The sequence below is a fragment of the Myotis nattereri genome (genome assembly GCF_964212035.1).
Source record: "Myotis nattereri genome assembly, chromosome: 1".
Lineage (NCBI taxonomy): Eukaryota > Metazoa > Chordata > Mammalia > Chiroptera > Vespertilionidae > Myotis > Myotis nattereri.
The window spans coordinates 173,900,826-173,926,602 of record NC_138075.1 but is presented as its reverse complement, the minus strand read 5'-3'; the positions used below and the strand labels follow the sequence as shown (position 1 = coordinate 173,926,602).

The 25,777-nt window shown below is 42.7% G+C and overlaps 1 protein-coding gene across 1 annotated transcript; it reads right to left on the bottom strand.

Annotated features, from left to right (window-relative positions):
* Positions 1-1,186: 1,186 nt before the first annotated feature.
* Positions 1,187-24,556, bottom strand: SLC10A6 (solute carrier family 10 member 6; the record flags this gene model as incomplete). Its single annotated transcript, XM_081106648.1, has 6 exons — positions 24,161-24,556; positions 10,167-10,285; positions 8,454-8,542; positions 5,382-5,557; positions 2,810-2,967; positions 1,187-1,404 (listed from the first exon to the last, which is right to left on the bottom strand). The coding sequence occupies exons 1-6, from the start codon at positions 24,535-24,537 to the stop codon at positions 1,187-1,189; spliced, it is 1,137 nt and encodes a 378-aa protein (XP_080962774.1). The 5' UTR covers positions 24,538-24,556.
* Between the last annotated feature and the right edge of the window lie 1,221 nt (positions 24,557-25,777).

The following is a 25,777-nucleotide window of genomic DNA, read 5'->3' as shown; positions in this document are numbered from 1 at the left end:
AAACTGTACAGCAAAAGGCATTACAGAGAGCAAAAGATAAATGAGCAGGTAAAATGATGAAAAAACAGGACAAAGGGTCACTCTCCATAATGTGTTAAAACTTACCAATCAAAAAGGAAAAAATGAAATAGAAAAGCAGGCAAAGGACATGAGTAGGCAAGTGGTCATGAAAAAAAATACTTTACTCATAATTGATTACATGCGGCTTTAAATGAGATGCTCTCACAAATCCAAACCGATCATCCTTTAGCTGGGGCGATGGGAACCCAGGCCCGCTCAGCACCGCTGCGCACACAGCATTGCCGGAGGGCAGAGTCCAACGTTTTCCTGTGCAATTAGTCTGGCAATTCAAGTTGTAGGAAGTGACCCTACAGACATGCCCCCAGAGGACACAGGCGTGTGTAGCAGCATCGTAATGCCAGTGAATTGAAAGTTCTCTAAATGCCCATGAATGGGGAACTTTAAATCAGTCAGTCCTTCCGTGCAGTGAAATGCTTCTACAAAGCCATTGTTCTAAAGTGAGGCAGGTCAACATAGACCGACGTGTGAAAGAAGGTGCCCCATAATATGTCATTAAGTGACTTATTAGACAGTATACGTGGGAAAAGCCCAGTCTTTTTAAAGTGATATAATGTGTAAACATGAAGGATATCCATGTGCCTATCACTGGGGAGTGAAAATATGGGGCATTCACCTTTTAACCTCAAGTGTTCATTAACTTTCCTCTAAACCTGTATTACAGTTAGAATCCAAAAAGACTCTAAGCCCTTAAGGTTTAGCAATCATTTGAGAAAAGACCCCATGTTTTCTAAGACCTGTATGCTTCCTCCCCACTGCTCCAAAGAACCATCCCAAAGCCAAGAGGGTTCAGACTGTCCTTGCCCTAAATAGGAGATCGCATCTCTGCAGAGTCCCTCCTCTCCTGGGATTAAAAGCCACAGGGAGGAGGACTGCACATAGCACTGGGAAGACAAGAACACAGCCACTAGTAAATATGTGGTGTAAACCCCAAAGGACTCCCTGAAATAGGCAGAACACATTCGCAAAAAGGGATCCTGGGAAGATTTACAACCCACACAAAAACATAGCTATTCCCACAGGCCTTGCCAATGAGATCCACACATCAGCCCTGCACCAGCTTTACTACCGGCAGAGGTAGCCGGCGTCCAGGCGGGCCAGCAAGCCGCTACTGCGCACATGAGGAGATGGGGCCCATGGGCTCGAGAGCCACGGGGGGATCCATCGGCTCTGATGTCCCAGGAGTTACAGCGAGTTCTTCATTCACCTCCAAGAAAGCACCAGTCTCCTGGGGAGAGGTGGAGCTCTTGTTACGGCAGCCTTCTGCACAGCCCGGGGTCTTTTTTCTGTGTTTATTCTTCAGTCTCCTCTTGTACAGCTTATATGCTAGATGTGAAAACACACAAGTAATTTAAAAAATCATGTTAGCAAGGATTATAATTTGGTGACCTTGAGAATTTGTTTGGGGTCATGTATGTATTAACACGCAGGAAACTATGAAACAAAATAATTTATTGTATCAAAATGGCAACTCTGTCAGGAATGGACCATTTGTGAATGAGACTTAGTCATCAGCTCACCGACGGCTCACCCGCCGCAACTGTCAGTCTGTCAGCAACTCCCATGGAGCTGGGAATCCCACGTTCCTTCCCTCACGGTCTCACCAGGAGAAGGAGTTCAAGCTTGAGTCGAAGTCCAGGTGTCTCTGAGGATTTCCCTTATCTTGTTGGAAAAGTAAGCCCCCAGTATTCCTTATATTGATTGTTATATCAGTAAACAGTATATAATCAGCTGTATCAGCAGTCACTGAGACTTACTCAGCGCCTGTTCCCTGACAATAATAAAAATTGACCATGGCCCAAGATTAAAATACATGTGTGTGTGTGTTCATATCTGCCCATCTATATATTTTTTAAATTTTCCTTATGAGTCTAAATAGTGACTGATTCCAAAATGATGTGTATTTGGCTGTATGAGTAAACAGCAAACAAGGTGGGGCAAAGTAGGTGTATAGTTGTCAGTGCGTGAAACACAGAGTTTGTTCTTATTTGTTATTTATTAACTAGAGGCCTGATGCACGAAAATTCGTGCAAGAGTCGGCCTTCCTTCCCCCAGCTGCTGGCACGGGCTTCCCTCCAGCACCCCGGACCCAGACTGGCTTCCCTCGAGCCGCCCACAGGCACCCGGGACTGTGACTGGCTTCCCTCTGGCTCCGGCTTCATTAGGAAGGAAGTCCGGAATGACGTCCGGAAGATGTCCAGTCTAATTAGCATATTATCCTTTTATTATTATAGATTGTATTATTTTCCATACGAACAACTGTAAACCTATTTTTGCCCCACCCTGTATACACACACACACACACAATTAATTTCAATATTTGTGTATTATATTTGAAAAATATATCACAGCCATTCAGCACAATTCTTTGCCACAGAACGTTGTGAAATAACTTGACATTTGGCTCTTGATGAAACACAGTGTCTGTTTTGAAATAAATGATTGCTCCTGGAGACTGCTCAATCCTGAAATCTAAGTTTTGATAGTGCACTATTTTTTGGTGAAGCATACTTGTTTATCTTTGTCAGCTCACTGTCCCATGGTTTTTTATATTTTTCTGTGAAACTTCCACTTTGTGGTAAAGGATGTCATTGGTGCCCTTTATTTGCCCAAAAAAATGTCAGGCTAAAATGTATCACGAGGACGGCCCGTGCATGTTTGGACTGAAAAGGGAGTTGGTAAGGTGGGTCAACAATTTTCAATCAAGGGTACCCAACGGGGCTCTACCCACCTGCAACAATGAGAAATCCATCCAACACCTGGAAGAGTCCATAGCACATGGGGAAGCTAATCATCTGGACCAGCTGCTGGGGAGTGAAAGAGAGCTGCAGCATGGTGAGGCACATCTGAATATTCTGGGCTCCAGTTTCTAAGGAAATTGTCCTGCACCTACAATGAACATTTTTTTTTCAACAGTTACATAATAGCAATAAGGACTATTCTTAAATGTTCTCTTACAAATAGCAATAAATGTACGCTGTGGGCTTAGGCCCCTAAAAATGTCTACTCGTTCAATAACGACTTGCTGAGTGCCTGCTCTGTAGGTGGTCTCCTGAGAGGCAGCTGGGAGGAGGGCTCTAGAACCCCACCCTAGGAATCTGCTTGAAAAGTCAAGCTATACGCACAGGAAAATTCAGCACCACCACCAGGCAAATCGGGGGGATGCTGTAGACATTTAGAAAAGGGGCGTCAGTGGTTAGAGAAGGCTTCACAGAGGAAGTGGGATGAAAGGATGGGGAGAGGGGAGAGGCATTTACTCGGGGACAATGACTGAAATTAAAGTTCCAGGGACAGGTGTGAGTTTGCCTACCAGGAGGCACTGCACGTGCTGTCAGCCAATCTGTGAAGAGCAGAGGCTTGGGATGAGAAGGGAACGCTGAGTTAGAGACAGGAACAGTAGAAACTAAACAACACTTGGAAGTAAACACAAGGACCTTTTCCACTTTCCTCTATTTTATTGGTTTTCTAATTGCAAAAAAGAAAATAAACCTCACTTGGAAAAGAAAAAGCAGGGGGAAGAAAAAAGAGACATAGGCAGGACCTTGAGGCTGGAGGAAGCAGGTTCCTCTGTCTCCAGGTTATAAAGGGAGTCATCAGGTTTTTATGGATGGAGGAGAGGAGAGGTGTTCAGGAGGTAAGCTGGACTGGAATGTGGGTGTGGAATGTGGGAGTGAAAATGTCCTCACTTGTCACAGGACGAGTTCTGTGGCTCTTGTATTATGTATAGTGACCCCATTGCTTGCTATGCTTTCTTCAGACTACCCTACCTTCATACAAGTAAGCTACCAGCTGGACCTCACACCTGGGCCATTCACTGGGCACATGCGGTATCTCAGGCCTGATCTTTCTTAAGCCATCAGGTGGGGGGGAATGAGATTGTTGACTACTCTTTGCTATAGGAATACTTTCTCTCCAGATCCAATTATGTCTCAACCACTCCACAGTCCCTGTTCCTAACTTTGGAAGCAAACCCAGGTCCAAATCCTAACTCTACCACATTCTGGTTCAATGAACTTGGTCAAGTTGCTTAATTTTTCCAAAGGGTTTGCTCATCTGCAAATTACTGATGATATCTCTGAGGCTTTGTAGCAAGTAAATGAGATACTGGTGGTGGAGCCGCACCCCGTACTTGGGACGATCCTAAACGTTCCCAAGTGAACTGGAAGCAGCAGGAGGCCAGCGACAGTTTCCCCAAACTCCACCTTTGGAGTGCAACTGCATTGTTTACTTTTCTTCAAAAATTCTTTTCTGATTTTAAAAGAATTGAGAATTACATGCTCAATGAAAAACATAAAAAATATACCAAAAATGTGAAGTAATTAAAATTAGTCTTAATCCCACTACTCAAAAGAAACACTATTAGCATATGGTATATTTCTTCCAGTATTTTCTTGTGCGTAAAATTCTTTCTCTTCCTTCTATAAGATGAGGCTCAAAATGCAACTGTTTTCCTTTCTTTTTTAACTCAAATTTATCTCTTAAGTATTTTCAAAAGAATTAAAATTGAGACATCATATTCCATCACATAGCCACCTCATGAAATAAATCTGTATTGTTAGATATTTAAATTGTTTCTATTTTTTATATTTATGAATAACACTGCAATCAACATCTTTGCATATCAATATTTGTGCATTTACCTGATAGCTTCAGGATAGAATTCCAGAGGTAAAACCACTGCTAGCTATAAATATTGATAAGGCTATCGATGTGACTTGCCTTTTAGACAGTTTATGCCAATTTATGTTACCCCCAACAGTGTATAATAATGCTCATCTCATCTATTCCAATAGCATGGAATATTATCATTTTTAATATTTCACAGCATTTAAAATTATATTCCCCAACTTGTAATGATAATATTTAAGATAAATTTCTATTTTATTTCTCAAGTTGGCCCTTTCTCTTCTTGCCCCTCAGAAGTAGCACCTTTTTAAAAATTGGCACAAACAAGGCATATATGCTTAATTCCTTGAACTTGCTCATGCCCTGGAATGATCTCTATATTTAGTGAAACCATCTCCCCCCTCTTATTTAGCCACTAGACTATGAAGAGCAAGGTGTCCAGATTACAAGTGGTATCAACACCCAAATCCTAATGTCACAGATTACAGCGTCCATCAATCTGGCCTTTGCTTTCATTTACATAGCGAATCACTGTGAACTTTTCACCCTCTGTATGATGAGCTGTCCTGTTCCGTCCACCTTGTAAGTCAAAACTCTCTGAGTTTCCAGACTCAGCCAGACAACAAAGGCTATGTGTTTATTTTTCTCAACCAAGTTTATGGATAGTTTAACTGTACCTCTGCCAAGAGTGGTGGGTAAGAAGTGCCAGCAGAAAGCCCGCGACATGGCCAATCAAAGGAAAGATGCAACTGATGGTCAGTAGGGAGATGTCTGGATTCCAAGATTCTCTCGACAGCACCACACCAGCAACTGTGACCACCAAGAGGAGGACCCCACCAACAATGGCCCCAATCTAAAGCAAACCAATAAAATAAGTACGTAAACATCATGGTCTTTAGATTCTACCATGCAAAGTCCATCACCGCTCTAAAGAGGACTTTGAGACCACCAGATACATCATTCAACAGAGAATAAACCTGTGGTCCAAAGTGGTCATGTGACTTGGCTAAGCTAGAAACTGGTAAGGCTCAACACGAAGCTCAGTCTTCTTGTGTTATGAACTGTATCTTCTCCCTTTAAGTGGAGGATTTGGTCAGAAAGATTGGGAGGTCGTTTTCATGGATAGGACATATTTGTGAAATAAGTGAAACCTGACAATAAGCATCCAACACCCATACATACACCTCTTAGATACCTCGCTGGTACCCTCTTATCTGAGATCCTTCCCACCTGACCATCCCCCACTCTCTTCCCACCATCTCTTCACCCACCAGTGGCTTCTTACTGCTTCGGTCTCTGCCTTTCTCTCCTCCAAGTGAAATTTACCCATTCTTCATGAGACAATCTGAGCTAATTAATGTAATCTGAGAGGTACTGACAAATACTGCTACCCTCTCCCAAATGAATGCTGTCTCTTTTGTTGTTTATCAGAAACAAAAAAGTCCACAGAAAATTTTCCAGTGGTTTGAGTCTTCGATCAGATAGGAAAGAAACAAGAGCTAGAATATTTGGGAAAGATCAGGATCTTGGCAAGCTCCCATTCATACCAGGTTGACAGCAAACTATGCACCTAGTTACAGCATCAACCTTGATGTGAAATGATTCAGGTAACCATGGGTAACCAAAACAAAACAAAAACAACTCAGTGTGCCATGGATGTGCTCCGGAGGCACCTTTGCTGCCCAAACACAGGGACAGACTGGGCCTCCCCTCCCTGGGAGACGGTGGGACACACTGAGAAGCCTGCGACTATAAATGTCCCTCTGCATCTTTCTGCCAAAAAGGGGATTGAAAGTTTAAAATTCACAGAGAGCAATTTGTTTAGAAAATGAATCAGATCTTAAATTAAAATTGTATGAAGAACAGTGCTCACTTCGGCAGCACATATACTAAAATTGGAACGATACAGAGAAGATTAACATGGCCCCTGGGCCAGGATGACATGCAAATTCATGAAGAGTTCCATATTTGTTTTAAATAAGTAAGTAAATAAATTAAATAAATAAAATAAAACAGTGATTTATATTTTTTTAAAAAAGAGGATGAAGAACAGATTGAAGATATACCAAAATAATGATGAAATGTTCCCAGCCTTTTTTTTTTTTTAATGAAGGCACTCTAGGATATTTATGCATATTACTAAAAATTTGCTGCCACAAATCCAATGGAATAGCCAAAGGAAAAGGGTTTTAAATCTGACCTTTACAGAAATGAAACTGACCTACAGAAAATATATCTGATTTCCCCACAGTCACTGACAGATCTGGAAACACCAAAATTGTGACTTTCTTTGTTAGAAAATAATCAAGGGTAGAGTACTTGAAAAGTAAGAGGTTCCAATAATCATATTTTCTTCTCCTGTTTTATAAACAAAGTTATAACCATAAACTGCCTCATTAGACATTTTCTTTTACCAAAATAACATCACTCCTGTACACACCGTGGAAGCCTCCCCCAGTGCTCTGTGCCCGCTGACTTGTCTGTGTGTCTCCCTTTCTCATATTCCTCGTCTCATTGGAGGGATGGTGGCAGTGGTTTGGTTTTGGGCCAAACCGGGAAAGCAGCGTCCATTTGTGCAGGAAAATGGAGCGACCATGTTCTGCCAGGTGGAGCCAAATGGCAGGCGCTTAAACTGAACCAAACTGTACACCTTCAGCTGAAATGAACTCAGACATATTTGCTGAACCTCCAGTTAGCCCCCAATGTTTATTTCCTTATGAATGTAAAATATAACTACAACACTTTTAAACTCTTCATGAAAATAGCACATACAATTCTCTGTCTTCTAAAACAATACATAGCCCTGGCTGGTTTGGCTCAGTGGATAGAGTGTCAGCCTGTGGATTGAAAGGTCCTGGGTTCGATTTGGTCAAGGGCACATGCCCAGGTGGGGGGGAAGCGTGCAGAAGGCAACCTATCAATTATTCTCTCTCATCATTGATGTATCTCTCTCTCTCTCTCCCTCTCCCTTCCTCTTTGAAATATATATATATATATAAACATACACACTAAAAATAAGCATCTATAAAAATAAATAAGTAAAACAATATGTAACTGGGAAATCAGAAAGCACCCCAGGAGAGTAACACCCTTGTTGAGAATATCCTCTGTCCAGCTAGTTATTTTCACAAGCCATTTAACAGGGACATGTGCTTGGTTCTCCCGCAAACACAAGAGGGCCTGGAAGGAGGCGGCGGGAGTTGCCACTATTCCATGGCCAGGCTCCTCCCCGTGCTCTGGATGATGTATCTCACTGTGACAGGTCTTCACGGGCCGGCAGCCCTGGCCCGTGTGTACAAACTACAACCTTAGGAGCTCCCCCCAGGAATGTTTCCGAAAGACAGCCCTTGGTCCGGCTCTTCCATGAAACCAGCTCTGCTCCCTAAACGCTGGGCTCCACGGCGCGCACCCCTGAACAGCGGCCGGCTGGGCGCCTGTGTGAAGCCTTGGGAGTGGATGGGCCCTGGGTTCTCTGACCGCACGCAGGCCTCAGCTTCCTGTCACTCCAGCGGGAGTCCCACACTTTCCGGGGTGTCGTAAGCCTCGGCTGATGGGTCTATGGGAGTGACAGAGCAAGGCTTAGAGAAGCTAAGGAAACTTGGACGTAGGATCCAAAAATGTAGACAGGCAGGGAAAATTGCTGGGTGTGGGACCGCATGTGACTGGCTTGTTTGTTTCAGTCATTGCTACATCCATCTGTTACGTCTCTGAGTCTGAGGATATGCCCATTGCTAGGCGGAGCTGCTTACCTTGAGGATGGTTTTGGATTGTTTGGGGCACCTGTAATTCACATAGACACCGAAGGCCACAGGAACGGTCAGGCACAGGAGGGAAATCCCTGAATAGAAGAGAAATCCCTCAGACGGCATCGCCTCTCACCCTAACCCTCGAGCCTCAACAATTTCTATTTCCATTAGATAAAAGCTTTCATTAAAGCTGCATTTTGCTTCTGCATCCACCTCCAATTTTATTTTATTTTTTTTTTCAATCTTTGAAAGACAGTCTTTGCAGAGGATCTGATACCACTGAGTGCCACCATGTTTGGTCCATCGTGTCTCCCAGAATCCTTCTGACAACCCCATGGAATTTCAGGGACAACTGGAAATGTAAAGTTAGCACACAGGAGGATGCTCTTTAATCTGTGATCATCTTTGGTGCTCTGTATGGGGTCCCCTCCGCAACCACAGCTATTGTTCCCTATTGGACGCCAATGGGTCATTTGCTTCACAAAGTAAGAATACCTGTTTCAGACATAAAAAACAGCACTTGTTACACATACCAAAGCCATTTCTCCTAGTCTCCAAGTGTAGCTAGGTAACCCAAATGCAAGTAGGAAAAAAAATGCCTTTTAATTAACACAAGCGAATAAAGGCACTGAAGACAGGCTCAGTAGAGCAGGGGTCATCTTGCCAACGGCATCCATACGCTGACATTTCCAGAGCCACTTGCCTGCAATACTGGCTCCAAAGTTATACGAATTGCTCATAATATTTTGGGTTTTAATTATTTATGAATGTCTTTCAGAATATGTTATTAAAACAATATATTAAGTAACTTACTAATCAGAATAGGTCGTATACATAAAATCATGATCTCTAAATTAAGATTTCCCTCAGATTTTACAAAGTCAATAGTCTCCAGCTATTATCAGAAGATGGCACCAGTCATGGTTTTGAAATATGGACCAGGGGTGGCAAGCCCTCCAAGTGCCGACTTGAGACTCCAGATCGACATGTTAGACTTTTAAGAGTCATAGTTTCTACCAGCTCTCCAGAGACTCTGACCAAACTAGAACAGGCAGATCATTTTATCCAGTTTTTCTTCTAAGCCTGGTGAGTCCACAGAGATCTCTAGGAACTGGGCAGAGTTTGATGAGAAATAATATTCAGGAAAAGAGATAATGAAAAGGAGAATAGTTGTGACATGTGGACACACTTCAATAATCAACAGGAATCATTTCTGTTGATCAGCAAAGAAGTCAAGGCTCACAGGCAATGTGAAAGGTGGACTGGTCGGAACGGAGGTATCATTAGAGCTGCTGTGATCCAGGTAACCTTTTGGTCATGATGAGTCCAGTTGCTTTACAATAAACTATATAAATGTTTTTAATAAATAAGTTTTCTGGTTTTATTTTCAAACATGAGCTTATGTAGGGGTTAAGAGCTTGGACTTTGCTGTCAGATTCCTAAGTCAGAATTCTGGTGCTGTCCTTACCAGCTGCACAAACTTGGTCAAGTTACTTAATCTCTCTAATCCTGAAAATCTAGGAAATGGCACTAGTAATGGAATCTGTACTGTGGGGTTACTTAGAAAATTAAATTAGGTAACAGCAATAACAAAACAAAACAACAACAAAAAGACAAAAAAACAACCCTGCCTAAAGGAGACACTTAGTAAACAACAGCTATTACTCTTACCATCCCCATTCCTGTTACTCTTTCATTCCATAAGCTCATACAGACCTATGTTCTGATATGGAATGGTGAAATTCTGCTCAAAATTCCAGGACAAGGTGTAGAGATAAAGGCAGAGTGGCATCATTCCCAGGGCAGCCACTGTGGAACAGGTTGTCATGCTGATGCTGAAAGCAAAATTAAAATAATGTGTAAGAGAGAGCGTTTGGAATGAAGAAGTTAGCTCGCTAACCAAATGTAACTATCAGACACAACTTCTTAGAGATTACATGGGGTAACTTACTCGAAGATCACTCCTGTCTTATTATTCAGCAAATGATGGTGGTACTTGTGGTCTAGAAAAAGATTTCTTAGCAGTTCTCGACATCCATCAATGAACTCTTTTTAAATTTTTATTTTATTTTTTCCAGCACCATTTATCCTCTTATTAACTTGAGGATATACTTGTCCTAAATGGTCTGCTAATTATAGTAATAAGTATTTTTTCCTTATACAGTTCTTTTCTATTGAGCTATAATTTACAGACCATAAAATTCATCATTTTAAAGTATTTTTAGACAGGAATAGAGATCAATGAAATACAACAGGGAGTACAGATATCAACTCATGTCTATATGGTCAATTAATACTTGACAAAGGAGGCAAGAGCATACAATAAGGACAGTCTCTTCAATAAATGGTGTTGAGAAAATTGGGCAGGTACGTGCAAAACAATGCAGCTAGGCCACCAACTCACACCATACACAAGAATAAATTCAAAATGGATAAGACTTAAATGTAAGTCGTAAAATCATGAAAATCCTAGAAGAAAACATAGGCAGTAAAATCTCAGACATCTCTCATAGCAATATGTTTGTGATACATCTCCTGGGGCAAGGAAAGCAAAGGAGAAAATTAACAAATGGAACTCCATCAAAATAAAAGGCTTCTGCGCAGCAAAAGAAACTATCAACAAAATGAAAAGGGAGCCCACTGCAGGGGAGAAATTCGTCAATAGTTTACCTGATAAGGGGCAATCTCTAAACTATATAAAGAACTTATACAATTCAACACCAGGAAAACAAACAGTCCAATTTAAAAACTGGCAAAATGCCTGAATAGACACTTCTCCAAAGAGGACATACTGATGGCCAAAAGACATATGAAAAGATGCTCAATGTCACTCACTGATCATCAGAGAAATGCAAATTAAAACCACAATGAGCTATCACCTCACACCTGTCATAGTGACTACATTCAATCAACAAAACTACAAGTGCTGGAGAGGATGTGGTGGAAAGGGAGCCCTAGTGCACTGTTGGCGGGAATGCAGACTGGTGCAGCCACTTTGGGAAACAGTATAGTTTCCACACAAAAATTAAAAATGGATCTGCCTTTTGACCCAGTGATCCCACTTCTTGGAATTTACTCTAAGAATCCTCAAACACCAATTCGAAAGAATATATCACCCCTATGTTCATAGCAGCGTTATTTATGGCAGCCAGGATCTGGAAGCAGCCCAAGTGCCCATCAGTAGATGAGTGGATAAAAAAGCTGTGGTACATTTACACAATGAAATACTGTGTGGCCATGAAAAGGAAGGAAATCTTTTCTTTTGCAATAGCACCAATGGCCTTGGGGATAATTATGGTAAGTGAAATAAACCAGTCAGAGAAAAACAAATACCATATAATCTCACTTATATGTGCAACCTAGTGTACAAAATAAACTGACAAACAAAATAGAAACAGAGGCATGGTTACATGGAACAGACTGACAGCTGCCAGCGGGCAGACGGAAGGGGAACTGGATGAAAGGTGAAGGGATTAGCCAGAGAATATATATGCAAACCCAGAGACACAGACAGCAGTGTGGTGGCCAGAGGGAAGGGGAAGTAGGGGTTGGGTGGAGGTGGGAAAGGGGAGGAGAGAGAAGTGGGGACATCTGTAAGAGTGTCAACAATAAAAATAAAGTTCAAAAATAAAATATAAAGTGTTTTTAGTATATTCGCAAGAGTGTGCAACAACAAAACAATGTCCATAATATTTTCATCAAACAAAATAAAAGTCACCCCAGTAGCAGTCACTCCTCATCCCCTTCTTCCCCAAACCCCTGGCAACCAATACTTAACCTATTTTCTGTCTTTATAGGACTGCCCATTCTGGACATTTCTTATAAATTTAATTACATGTATTATCTGGCTTATTTCGCTTGTCATATTTTTAAGGTTCATCTATGTTTTAGCATGTATCAGTAGTTCAGTCTTTTTTCTGATGGAATGTTATCTTGGTTACTGTGGTTTTATTACACTGTATGAAATAAGTTATTGCTTCGTACAATACATAGTTTTTATTTTTTCCAAATATGTAAGGTCTTATTTTTTGTCTTTAGTTATTTTAACTGGAGAAAAGCACTTGGTTACACATTAACATACGTAAGCATGTATGCATGGAATGCATGAGCACGTGTAATGAGAGACCAGACACTGGGAGCAGAGCTTTGGAAGCCTCCCCCCTAACCACCCCCCACCCCACCCCCCACCCCCGCTCTGACCTGGGAAGCAGGAGAAGAGCGCATGGCATGTAGAAAGGCCAGAGATGCGGTGAGAGCAGGAGGTTCATTCCATGAAAGCGAAGAAAAGAGAGCTTCCAACTGAAGGCGAAATGCAGGATGAGAACCCGAGAAGTGGATTTAGTGCCGCCCAACTTTCCCCCAATTTCTGGCGTCTCCACCCCAAATCGACCCTTTCCACCTCCCACCACCATCCCACCCCCGAGCTGTTTTCCTCCCTTTCCGGGTGATAGAACCAGTGAAAGAATCAGTACAATGCGGGGAAATGAGGTAAATGGAAATGAGATATCCTCCAGGCCAAGGAGCTGTTTTATCTTCAGATTGGCGGAAAAATATTACACAATCTGCTTAAGCACGTAGGACCTATTTATGGACGCTGAATGCTGCTCTTCCTGACCAGCTCGGCAAACAGCACACCGCACAACAAAACCCAGGACTTCACCCGCTCCAAGCCCAGGCCCAGTGGGGAGCAGGGGAAAGGAGTGCATCCTAGGCTGGTAATTGCTGGGGGCTCTTCCGAAGCTGGGTGAAGTGCATTGGGCTTCACTGTACTATTCTATCTACTTTTATATATTTGAAATTTTTTACAAAAAAAATAAAAGTGTGGTGAAGCTTGGGAGTGGGGTGGTGCAGGGCAGAGCGGGTCAATGAGGAAAAAATGGGACATCTGTCATACTTTCAACAATAAGTTTTTTAAAATAATAATAATAAACTAATAAGTGTCCCTTCCCTCTTGGTGGGGGGCCGTGCAGTACTGCTCCCAGGCTGGCTAGGTGAGGTTTTCTCCGTCATATTTTACTTGGGTGGGCTTTGCCCTACAGCTAGCATTATGCATACACTGCATGAGGCATCTAAAGCATTTCCTGGCCAATCCTGGCCGGCGGTGGGCTTTTCCGTCCTCAGCACCTACCACCCACCTGCTCTCCTCCGGGGATGGCTGCCATTGCCCTCTGGACACCCCTGACCTGGCATTCCTCACAGGCTGCACGAATTCTGCACCTACATGAGAGCTGCATCCCTGTCGCTGTGCCCCAGACTGTGAGCTCTTAGAGGCAAGGGCCTTCTTGACCTCCCACCCCCAGGAACCCGGCAGAACCCCGTGCTGAGAAACACGGCAAGCAGGAGCTCGCTGTGTCCTTGCTGAATAAATCCATGAACCAAAGGATGAACCAACATGTTAATACACTGGTGCTAGAAAATGTTCTTGCTGCCTCCTTCATGGGTCATGTGACTGCAGGCGAGCCTTGAACATCTTAGCAACATGGCCCTTTACACTGAATTCAAATGGTAGACACCCATAGCAAATCAGAGGAATGGAAACGTTCTATGAAAACAAAATCATGCTCTTCCGAGTACAAATGTGACATTTTATTTTTTTTCTGTTTTTAACATATTCGTTTTTATTTCAGAGAGGAAGGGAGAGGGAGAGAGAGATAGAAACATCAGTGATGAGAGAGAATCATTGATTGGTTCTCTCTTGCACGCCCCTCACTGGGGATTGAGCCCGCAACCTGGGCATGTGCCCTGACTGGGAATCGAACCATGACCTCCTGGTTCATAGGTCAACTCTCATCCACTAAGCAACACCGGCTGGGCCAAATGTAACATTTTAAGGAGCAGCTATTTATCTGAGTGGTACTCTCTTCAGAAATCCAGACTTAGGTAATTCACAAGTATTTGTAAACATCCCTTCCCCTCTTTTATTTTTCTATTAAGCAGTCCTGTTTCAAACATGTTTGTACAATGATCAGAGGTTTATTCTTTGTTTTTTTCTTTTTGAAGAAATCACGTAATACATGTCGCTCTGCAACTAAGCTGCTTTCATTTTTCCCCTCTTCACATCATAGACATCCTTTCAGGACATTACACATAGACTAAATTCATGCTTTTTAAAAATTGCAGAGTATGCCACAATACAAATATGCCATAATGTCTTCAGTGGCTTTGTTAATGATGAATAAATGGCTTTGAATGTGTTCCATTGGAAACAATGCTGTAATAAACATGCTCTGACATATTTCACTTGAAATAATTCTTTTATTTCTGTAGACTACATTTCCAGAAGTGGAATTACTATGTCCAAAGTCTTTTATTTTAAGATAGTACCAGATTATTTCCCAAAAAGACTGCTGCATTTCATAATCCTGCCTCCACTGGGTGTGACTGATCCCTTACAATTCCCAGAAGAACACTGAAAAATGCATCGCGCTGTTATTTTGTTACACACCCGATCTCAATGAGGTCATGTTTACGTTCATGCTTGCTGGCCTCTTGGAGGTCCCCTCTAAATAGCCGTGCTTGCCTGAGTTCTTCTTTTCTCAAATGTAGGAGCCCTTTTTAAATTAGGGCATATATCGTCATCTGTGATACAAATATCTCTACCAAGTTTATTGTGTATTTTTGACTATGCTTATGACCTTTGCCATAATAAATAGTTAACGCTGAGACAGTAAATCTCTCCATTTTTTATGGCTTCTGAGTTTCTTGTCTTGTTAAAGACGCCTCTTCTCCTGAGGCTATTCAAATACTGCTCCCACTTTTCACTTTTTTATAGCTTGATCTTCTTTTTAACTCATCTAGAAGGTATGTTATATATGGTATACGGTCTGAAGCTATTCTATTTCTTTTCATATCGAGAGGCAACTGTGCCCACACTATTTGCTAAATTAACAATTGTCCACTAACTTGAAGTGCCAACCTCCTTAGGCGTGAAATGTTCAAGTGTATTCAAAATGTTCTTTTTTCCTTAGCAAAAACCAAATTGTTTAAATTACAGTGTTTTCATAAATGATAGAGCAGACACTTTTACGTAAGTTCTTCTTTCAAAACTTTTCTTAGCCGTTCTTGCATATATTTCATCCCATTGGACATTTAATATCATTTTATCCTGTTAATAATGCTTGCTTTGAGCAAAGACCTCTTCTAGCTAGAGAGCAGATCAAGGAAGAAAGCAGTTTGCCACAGCTCTCAAACCTCTGGATCCTTGAAGAGAATGCGTCTGGGAAGCGTTTGCAAACTCCGAGTCTGTGATAACACCACATTCCTTGGCTCTGCATCTGACCAAGTCTTGTTAAGAATTCCGTATGAATCACTTTACCCTGGAACTCCTGGAGAATGTGCAAAGCATTCCCCTCTCCCCCACCCCGTCCCCCAGCCCCCATGGCTTCGGCTCAGACAGCAGAAAGGTAAGATTCGTGACTGGAAAGCGACGTGTGAGATTTACATCAGACTGATTCTATATCCTTGCCTACACAGGTTACTGCCTCCATCCTTGCACAACTGTTCAAGCCCATGATGCTCACGGGAATGGCAAGAGAGGATCCCGGTGCCCTGCCAACGGTTATAAATGGCAACAAGGCTGGGGAAGCACACGGTGAGGATGAGTGAGTGCAGCGGAAAGTCCCACCTTTGGTTTCACCGCCATGAAATCCCAGCGCGGTATAAACAGAGGACGTGGCTAACTGGGGTTCTCCGCTATTCACATAGAGAAAAATTGTTGCCAAAATCTGACTTTGATATAACAAGATCCCACTTGCACTAAGAATGGCATCACCATCTCCAAACTGTTCTAGAGAATAAATAATGAGACAGATTCAGCAAGTCTGGACAAACAAGAAAATCCTGAACCTCCCTTAAAACGTGGAAATTAGACATAATCACATTATGTTACAATGTAGCATCAATAAGTGTACCATTTAGCAATTGCGGTTAAATTATTAAGATGTTTTAGTTTTAAACCAATAAAGTCAGAAACTCTGAACTTCAAATCTATGAAAGTATATGCTTACTTCCCCACTGAAAATTTTTTAAAAATTATCTGCTAGCCAGATGGACATGGAGTATGCTAGATCGGATCAACAGACTTGGCCTTAGAAAAGAGTTCAAGGCCAGGTTTTCCATCCCCAAATAGGAATGTTACTCCTGTCTGCTGCCTCTCAGTAACAATAACCAGCATTTATTGAGCACTACCTGCTAGGCATTATGCCCCATGCTTTTAGGTACATGTTCTCTTCTCATCTATCCTCTATGTGTGGATATCATTTCCATTGTAGACCAGGAAACTAAGGAACAGAGAGTTACAGAAACTTACACAACGTCACATGGATTCAATTTAAGTTCTGTCTGTTTTTATTTTTGGTATTCTTTTTTTTCTCCCTCGCAAATATGTTTTTGTTCATTTCAGAGAAGAGAGAGGGAGAGAGAGAGAGAAACATCAATGATGAGAATCACTCATTGGCTGCCTCCTGCACGCCCCACACTGGGGATCGAGCCTGCAACCCAGGCATGTGCCCTGACTGGGAATCAACAGTGACCTCCTGGTTCACGGGTCAATGCTTGATCACTGAGGCACACCAGCCGGGCCTACCTTCTGTCTCTTAAGATGATCACTTCTCCACCAGACCATGGCAGACAAACCTGAAGAATCTGAAGTCCTATCTCCAGAGTCTCTGCTGAAGAACCAAGAGATCTTTTAAAGTTCAAAGGTCAAAATTGGCCACTGAACTGCTCAGTGGTCAGAATTTCTCTGCAGCTGAGGACACAAATACAGCCTTAAGGGGCCATAGACCTCAGATATCAAACGTCAAACTAAAGACATGGGGCTGTCTTGAGTTGCATCGGTAAACTGATTGCATTTCAAGAGAAGTGTGTGTAACACACACAGGCCATCAGAAAGGTTCCTTGTCATTCACTCAGTGTTTATCAAGTACCTACCACCACCAGGCTGGCACTGAGCACACGGAAATGGAAAAACCCTCAGGGAACTTACAGACCTCGTGGGTGAGGCAGATAAGCAGCCCAACCATTGCCAGGCTTTCCAACAGATGACAAGAAAGAGTGGCATCTTTGGTGCTATGGAGAGAGGAGAGGCATCTCCGTCAATTAGTTTCAGGAGGAACATTCAAAACTGGGGTGGAGAGAAGGGGACACAAACTTTATCATTTGCTTTTCTCTTCCTATTGCCACAAGGTGTTTAAAAGACCTCAGATCCACTCCTGGTTTATACCCAAAAGAATTGAAAGCAGGGACTGCAATAGATACTTACAACCCGTGTTCATAGCAGCATTATTCACAATAGCCAAAAGGTGGCAACAACCCAAGTGTCCATGGACAGAATAGATAAACAAAATGTGATGCAACATGCAAAAAAAAAAAAAATGTGATGCTACACAATGGATTATTATTCTATTATTCGGCCTTTTTAAACAAAGGAAATTCTGACAGGCTACAATATTGATGCATTTTGAAGACATTATGCCAAGTGAAATAAGCCAGACATGAAAGGACAAATATCTTGTGATTTTGCATCTATGACACCTAGAGTAGCCAAATCCATAGAGACAGAAAGTAGAATGGTGGTTGCCAGGGACTGAAGGGAAGTGGGAGTTATTGTTTAATGGAAAATAAAAAAGTTCTAGAGATGGATGGTGGGGATGATTGCACAACAGTGTGAATGTACTTAATGCCATTGAACTTTACACTTAAGAATGGCTAAAGTGTTAAATTTTGTGGTGTGTATTATTTACCATCAAGGCCTCAGACAGTCTAACTCATTGATTCTGCAAGTGAGGAAACTGACATCCAGCTTCGCTTTGAGCAGAGACTGGAACACAGACCCCCCCTACTGCAGTGCTCTGTCTGCCCCACATAATAATAATAACTCATACAGCATATTGTGCCAGGTGGGATTCTAAGCATTTTATATGTATTAACTCATTCAATCCTCACAACAGCCCACGAGGTAGGTGGTTTCTCCCTATTTCGGAAGTGAGGAAACTCAGGCACAGAGAATTTATGTCATCTACCAAGACACCCAATGAGCAACAGGTCTACTTACTGGTTCCAGAGTGGTGCACTTAACTCCTGCACTCCCAGATCTTAGCTGTCACGTCCTACCCTCGAAGACAAGAATTCTGCCCATCCTCAGCACAGGAGACTGCAAAAATGTCCCCAGATATTCACCCCTTTCTCATCCATGCCCTCTGCAGTGTGACCTTGCAGCTTACTGCATCAAGAGGCAGAAACTACTCCTTCTTTCCTTAAATCTGGACTGGCCTTGAAATTTGCATTGGCCAATGGAAAGCCATGAAAGATGATTAACGGGTTCCAAGCGCAAGCCGCAAGAGGCCTGGTATGCGTTCTCTTCTTCAGAGCCCTGCCTCTGTCGTGTGATGCGGTCTAGGCTAGCCTGCTGGAGAATGAGAGGCCAGGTGGAGGGATGCCCGGGTGCCCAGCTGAGGCCACTAAGACCAGGCTACATTAGCCAGGGCCCAAACATGTGAGAGGGCCCAGCAAGATCAGCTGAGCTCAGTCCAGAGGCAAGACAATGTCTTTGGTTCTCCATACATACAGGCCAATTGCTTTCCCGAACAACTGGAATGAAGGAAAACATCTGACTTGGGGTAGAATCGGGCCAACAGTTGGCTTTCCAGGCTGTGGGAACAGCACAGGCAAAAGAAAGTTGGAAATGTGGGGGGTGCGTTTAGAGAACAGTGAGTAGCCCATTGAACTATAGGCCAATTGTGTTTAAGGGATTAATGGGAAATAGGCCTGGAGAAGTAGCTTAGACCTGGCTTAGTTTCTACCTAAGATACTGAGAAACCTTCATATGCATCACATGTTCACTTTCTCTCTACAATACCGTAAAGTATTATGACTTCCAGTTACAGAAAAGAGGTCCCAAGTCAAGATTTAAATATAGGCAATCAGAGCCCAGAGCCTGCTTTATCCGCTTACGACAAAACCATGATGGAGAGACTGACGGTGGGGAGAACTTTGTAAAGACACCATAAGAGCCAATAAAGCAATTGTGAGGGCCTGGCCTGAGACAATGGCAGTGGGGACAGATGGAAAACAGTAGGCATGGGTGACATGCAGGGGGATGGGCTACAGGGCTAGACAGCAGATTGGGTGAACAAGGTGAAGAATGAAGGGAGTCACAAGGGACTGCTCAGATGGTGAGCCCGGGTGATGGAAAATGATAGGTGTCGTGATCAGATACTCAGAATGCAGAAACTGGTTCAAACATGTTGATTCTGAAATGCCCTGCATGGAATGAACACGTGGAGGATTGCACGCAGGTTGAATGAACACAGAATTAAGGCATGAGAAACATGTTCGGAGTGATCTGCATAGAGCTAAATCTCAATTTCTTCATTTGCAAAATGAAGTTGTTGTTCCAGATGCTGAATTATACCCAACATGAAAAACAGAATTTCTTTTTATTTATTTATTTATTTTTTTTAATTAAATCTTTATTGTTCAGATTATTACATTTGTTCCTCTTTTTCCCCCCCCCATAACTCCCCTCTTCCCAGTTCCCGCCCCAACTTCCGCCCTCACTCCCCACCCACTGTCCTCATCCATAGGTGCACAATTTTTGTCCAGTCTCTTCCCGCATCTCCCACACCCCTTTCCCCCTCAAGAATAGTCAGTCCATTCCCTTTCTATGTCCCTGATTCTATTATAATCACCAGTTCATTCTGTTCATCAGATTATTTATTAACTTGATGCTTAGATTCACTTGTTGATAAATGCATATTTGTTGTTCATAATTTGTATCTTTACCTTTTTCTTCCTCTTCCTCTTCTTAAAGGATACCTTTCAGCATTTCATATAATCCTGGTTTGGTGGTGATGAACTCCTTTAGCTTTTCCTTATCTGTGAAGCTCTTTATCTGACCTTCAATTCTGAATGATAGCTTTGCTGGATAAAGTAATCTTGGTTGTAGGTTCTTGGTATTCATCACTTTGAATATTTCTTGCCACTCCCTTCTGGCCTGCAAAGTTTCTGTTGAGAAATCAGCTGACAGTCGTATGGGTAGTCCCTTGTAGGTAACTGAGTTTCTTTCTCTTGCTGTTTTTAAGATTCTCTCTTTATCTTTTGCTCTTGGCATTTTAATTATGATGTGTCTTGGTGTGGTCCTCTTTGGATTCCTTTTGTTTGGGGTTCTCCACACTTCTTGGACCTGTAAGTCCATTTCTTTGACCAGGTGGGGGAAGTTTTCTGTCATTATTTCTTCGAAAAGGTTTTCAATATCTTGCTCTCTCTCATCTTCTGGCACCCCTATAATTCTGATGTTGGTACGCTTGAAGCTGTCCCAGAGGCTCCTTACACTATCCTCGCATTTTTGGATTCTTTTTTCATTTTGCTTTTCCAGTTGGGTGTTTTTTGCTTCCTCACATTTCAAATCATTGACTTGATTCTTGCGCTCCTCTGGTCTGCTGTCGGGAGTCTGTATAATATTCTTTATTTCAGTCAGTGTATGCTTAATTTCTAGTTGGTTCCCCAATATAACATCAAGGGTCTCATTAGTTTTCTTGTAGATCTCATTAAGTTTATCGGCGGCTTCTAAACAGTTCTTGAGAGACCTTAAAAGTGTGGTTCTGAACTCTATATCTTCCATTGACAATTTTGTCCTGTTTCTTTGTCTCCGCATTTTGTTATGCTTCCTTGGTGCACCCCCTAGTGGTCTTTGTGCGCAGTCTTATAGTTAAACCTTGATTGTTGTAGCTAATACCAGGGAGGGTTTGACCTCCAGGCCAAGTGGCTATGAGAATCAGCTGTGTCTGCAGTGAGAGAACTTCTGTCCTCTAGGGAGGTGCTAATCTAGCCTTTGCCTGAGGCTATCCGGCAAATGCCTCTGTGCAGGGCTTGGGCGGGGCGGGTCGCACAGGATCAACAGGGTGGACCGGAGAGAGCAGTTATGGCGGCTCTCAGTCCTGTCCCCAGGGGCTCTGCCTCTCTGAGTCCCAGCACCCGCTGCAAACCTCGGAGAGAAAGCTGCACTCGCTCTGACCGAAGCCAGACAGTCCCGCTTCTCCCATTTGAGTCTGGGTCCCTAAAGACTCGCCCGTATCTGGAGCTCAGAGTCTGTGACTCCCTCCCGATTGAAAACGCCAACCGCGCCCTCCGCCGCCAGCCCGCTCCGTGCACTCCGCACCTCAGAGTTTGACTTCAGCACTGCGCCTCCTCTGAGTGTCCGTATGCATTTCTCTTTCCTCCTAGTTGTAGGACTTCCACTCAGTCAGCGTTCCTGTGGTTCTGGGTGATGTCCGTTCCGTTTTTTAGTTTCACTTTTGAAGTAGTTGTTCAAGGCAGCACACTCCGGCGTTAACCTATGCCGCCATCTTGGTTCTCCAGAATTTCTATCTTTGACAATCTATTGAGTTTTGCTGAAAAGTTATTTTTATTGGTAATCAAGTGGGAAGAAAAGCAATGAACTTGGATGTTACTTCACTCAATAATACTGAATCTTCCCCTTTTTGCAATTTTTACTGAGACTTAAGGTTTTATGATTCTTGTATCTATAAGCTTTTGAAAATCTAATATTTAGTCCCAATTTTAAAATGTCATGTCTTACAGATTATTTTTTGCTTGTTTTGTTTTGTTTTGTTTTGTTTGATTTGTGAGACCAAAATCAAATTTTAAAAGTCAAATGTGGGGGGTGCATTTAGAGAACAGTGAGTAGCCCATTGAACTATAGGCCAATTGTATTTAAGGGATTAATGGGAAATAGACCTGGAAAAGTAGCTTAGACCTGGCTTAGTTTCTACCTAAGATAAATTTTAAAAGAAAAAGGGTACAGTAGCTAATAGTTACTGCATACCCACTATGTGCCTGGCATTCTGCATGTACATTTTCTCCTTAAAATATAGTTTTGTGAGGAGTAAGTAATTTTAACCCAATTTTACAAATGAGGAGATGAGGCTTACAGATTAAATAATTTGACCAAAGTTAAAGCTAATTAAGTGAAGTAAAGTGAGCTTTATATTTTATAGACTTCCTACTCACTGGTATTTTTATTGCAATGTTGACTAATATGAAAGGAAGGTAATAAATGTTCTCTTCTCCAGAACAGAGTGGTTGAGAACACTGCTTACAGATTTCCACTCCTATTCAGAACAGAGGATCTCGTGTGTAAGGAGCAGGGAAGAAAGTGCCTCAACTGCAGTCTGATGAGAAACAGATGCGAATTCAAATCCGCGTTCTGCCATACCCATTTGTAGCATTTGGCGAGCGCTTAACCCATCTGAGTCACAATTTTCTCAGCTGTAAAACTCAGAAAAATAAAAGGTCATGTGCAAGGTTATTATGAGAGCCCAGAAAGAAGGGAAAGGGACCAATGATGAGAACTCATATCGTCTTGGAGAGAGATGATGACTTAAAAAAGAAAGAGAAAGAGAACACATGAAAGCATCTACCTCATGCCTAATCAGGGTACTCAAGAAATAGTTCCTTTTTCTTTCCAAAAACTTTCAGATTCCAAAACTTATGGCTGACCTGTGGACTTTGAGTAAAGGATATTTATTATTTCCCAATTATTATGTTAATGATCATCTTTATTGGATTTAAATTAGCAATGCAAGTCAGTGCGGCTTATTTTTTAATTAGCAATGCCAACAAGTGATTCTTTTCAAATCCCTGATAAGTGGGTCACTAACACATTGCCATGTCACAGTTAATTATTGGTCTGTCCCCATTAAAATGTAGAGGTGGACTATGTTCCACATTACCCACTCAGCACACGCAGGAAACAAGAGACCCACCTGTGCAGCTGACTCACTCACATCAACTCCCAGCACAGTCAGCACCTCTGATTCATTCATTCATCGAATAATAAATCTCAACTGAATGACATGCACCTCAAACTAAGATTTACATTTATAAGTAGTTCTTTCCCTGGGCAGGACCTGAAATAGTTTGTTCATCAGTAAACTAAGAATCTGGAAAGATACTGCTTTTAGCTCTTTCACTTTTCCAATTGTGACTCCTGTATTCTTTCCTCAAATGCTCTCTTCCCCCTCCCCACCCCCATCACAATATATATCCGATTAACTTATCCTCATTAAAGCATAGGTGAGTGATAAAGCCTAACGTCTCCTAGGGGTATTTATTTACACCATGATTGGGAGTAAGGTCACTGGCCCAAATGAAAGGAGTAGGATTCTCCTGATAAATGTTAAAGCATGTGAAAAGCAACAAGAAAGGACATTTTTAGTCATAAATCTTTATGTTGCTCTCCAAGTCGACTCAGTAGGCCACCACCGGCACTTAAACCAGGATACATCAATCACGTAGCCCTGAGCGCCTTCATTCCGTCCCCAAAACACTGATTTCATGAAGTAGGTGCAACACTTGCTGGTAGAGCTACAAGGCCTGATTCTGGTTGTGCCACCACCACCATCACCACGACAGCTTCCAAGCCCCCGTCATTAGCTCCTGGGATGCTCAGCTTACGTCCTGGGAGATATAAACCAAAGCCCTCCACTCAGAAAAGCAGCTACCAGTCCAACAGAGGACAACCACAGCAAACGTCCATGTTAAGCTCCGAAAGGCAAATCTTTCCAGGACTGAACAAGTCTCTGTAAAATATTTCCCACTTGGTTCTCCACCTAAAAATTGGCAGAGTTTTCAACACGAAAGGTGTCAGTTAGCTCCCACCCCAGGCAAAGTGCTACCAGGGGAAGACTGAGCTCCTGGGGGTAACTTACCTGAGATCCATGTCTCCATCCACCCAGAAGGTGAAGATGTTAGAGACGGTTCCCCCCGGGCAGCACCCCATGGTGAGAACAGCAATCGCTTTGATGGGCTCTAGGGAGAAGCTGATGACCAGGAGATAGGCGATAAGAGGCATGAGCCCAAACTGGCAGAGCAGCCCCACCGCAATGCCCCAGGGTCTCCTGATGTGCGACCACAGCTTCCGGATCTCCACAGAGCACCCCAGCGAGAACATGACCAGGGCCATCATCACGGCTAACACCACTGTGAAGACAAGTTTCAGGTTCCCAGGTGCCTGAAACCCCACTGGCAGCTTCTCCTCTGAACTGTTGGCAGCGCAGGCTGAGCTGCTGGAACAATTTGTCCTCATCTCTTCATCTCCTTAAGGCAGCATTACGAGTGAACGTCTGCCGAGGCGGCTGGGCATGTCTATCCTGCCACGTTTTGTAATAATGCAACAAAGTCACACGTGGAGAATCATTCCAATAGCTATTGGCCAGCCAGCTTGATTCACCCTAATCTGATCAATTTCTTTACGACTTCGTAAAAGCAATTATCCTGGCCACGAAACGTATAATAAACTGTGCTAAGTAAGGCTTTCCACTTCTGTTCTTACTCACCACTGAATCTTAAAGAGAAATGAGACAAGCAAACTCATTGTCAAGTGGAGTGATTGGGCTGTGTCGTCAGCCTCACATTGTGTTTCAGGAAAGTAGGGTGGATGCCAAGATGTAATTTCTCCAAATTCAGTGGGGATTTCAAAGAGCCAGGATGCAATTTTTTTTTTTTTTCGGAGAGAGAGAGGCTAATTCTGGAAGAAAATAAAAAAATAAAAAACAAAGGCAATTAAACCAAAGCCCTGTGTCATGAGCAAAGTATTAGCAAAGAATTTCTGTTGAAAATATTAAAGCCAAAGGCTGCCAGTTAAGGACATGGCAGGAGATACTAAGGCTCATTTCAAGAGCACTTTAAAATTAGTCCCCCTTTTTCTTCTTTCCACTTCTCTGAGTTTGTGTCTAAAGTCAATAATGAAATGCCTGCAAGAATAATGTGATATAAAGCCTGATTATGCCTCATGAAACGAGGAACCTCATTTCTGTACCCAGCATAATGCAAGGGAGCTGTCACTTTCTTTCGGAGGATAGTGCGGCTTTGTGATACACCCTCGGGCTTGCTGGTGACGTCTGGGAACGCCTGGAGGAAATGCAGTCAAGAGCTCTGTCTGAGAAGCCTCTGAGGTCAGCCTCTGACCACAATGGCCCAGGGCCCCTCTGTGTGTTCTAACCGGGCACCGCTGGCGAAACCAGACGAGGAAAACACGGGTCTGTGAAACTAAACCTCCAAAAACGCAGAGGCCACACCCTTTCCCACAGAGAGCAGGAGGTTATTTGTGGGGCAAGGGTTGGTGACAAGGTACACTTTATAAATGCCTCCGCCTGTCTTAAAGGGGAGACTAGCTATGCATTGTTCATGGTTTGATGAGCACATTCTTCATGACAAAATGGGCTTGTTTACTGTATAAAAAAATATGAGTTGAATACAAATGTAAAATAAAACCTATTTGAAGAAAGGATAGATGCCTTAGGCCAAAACACCCGAAAGGCAGCTCT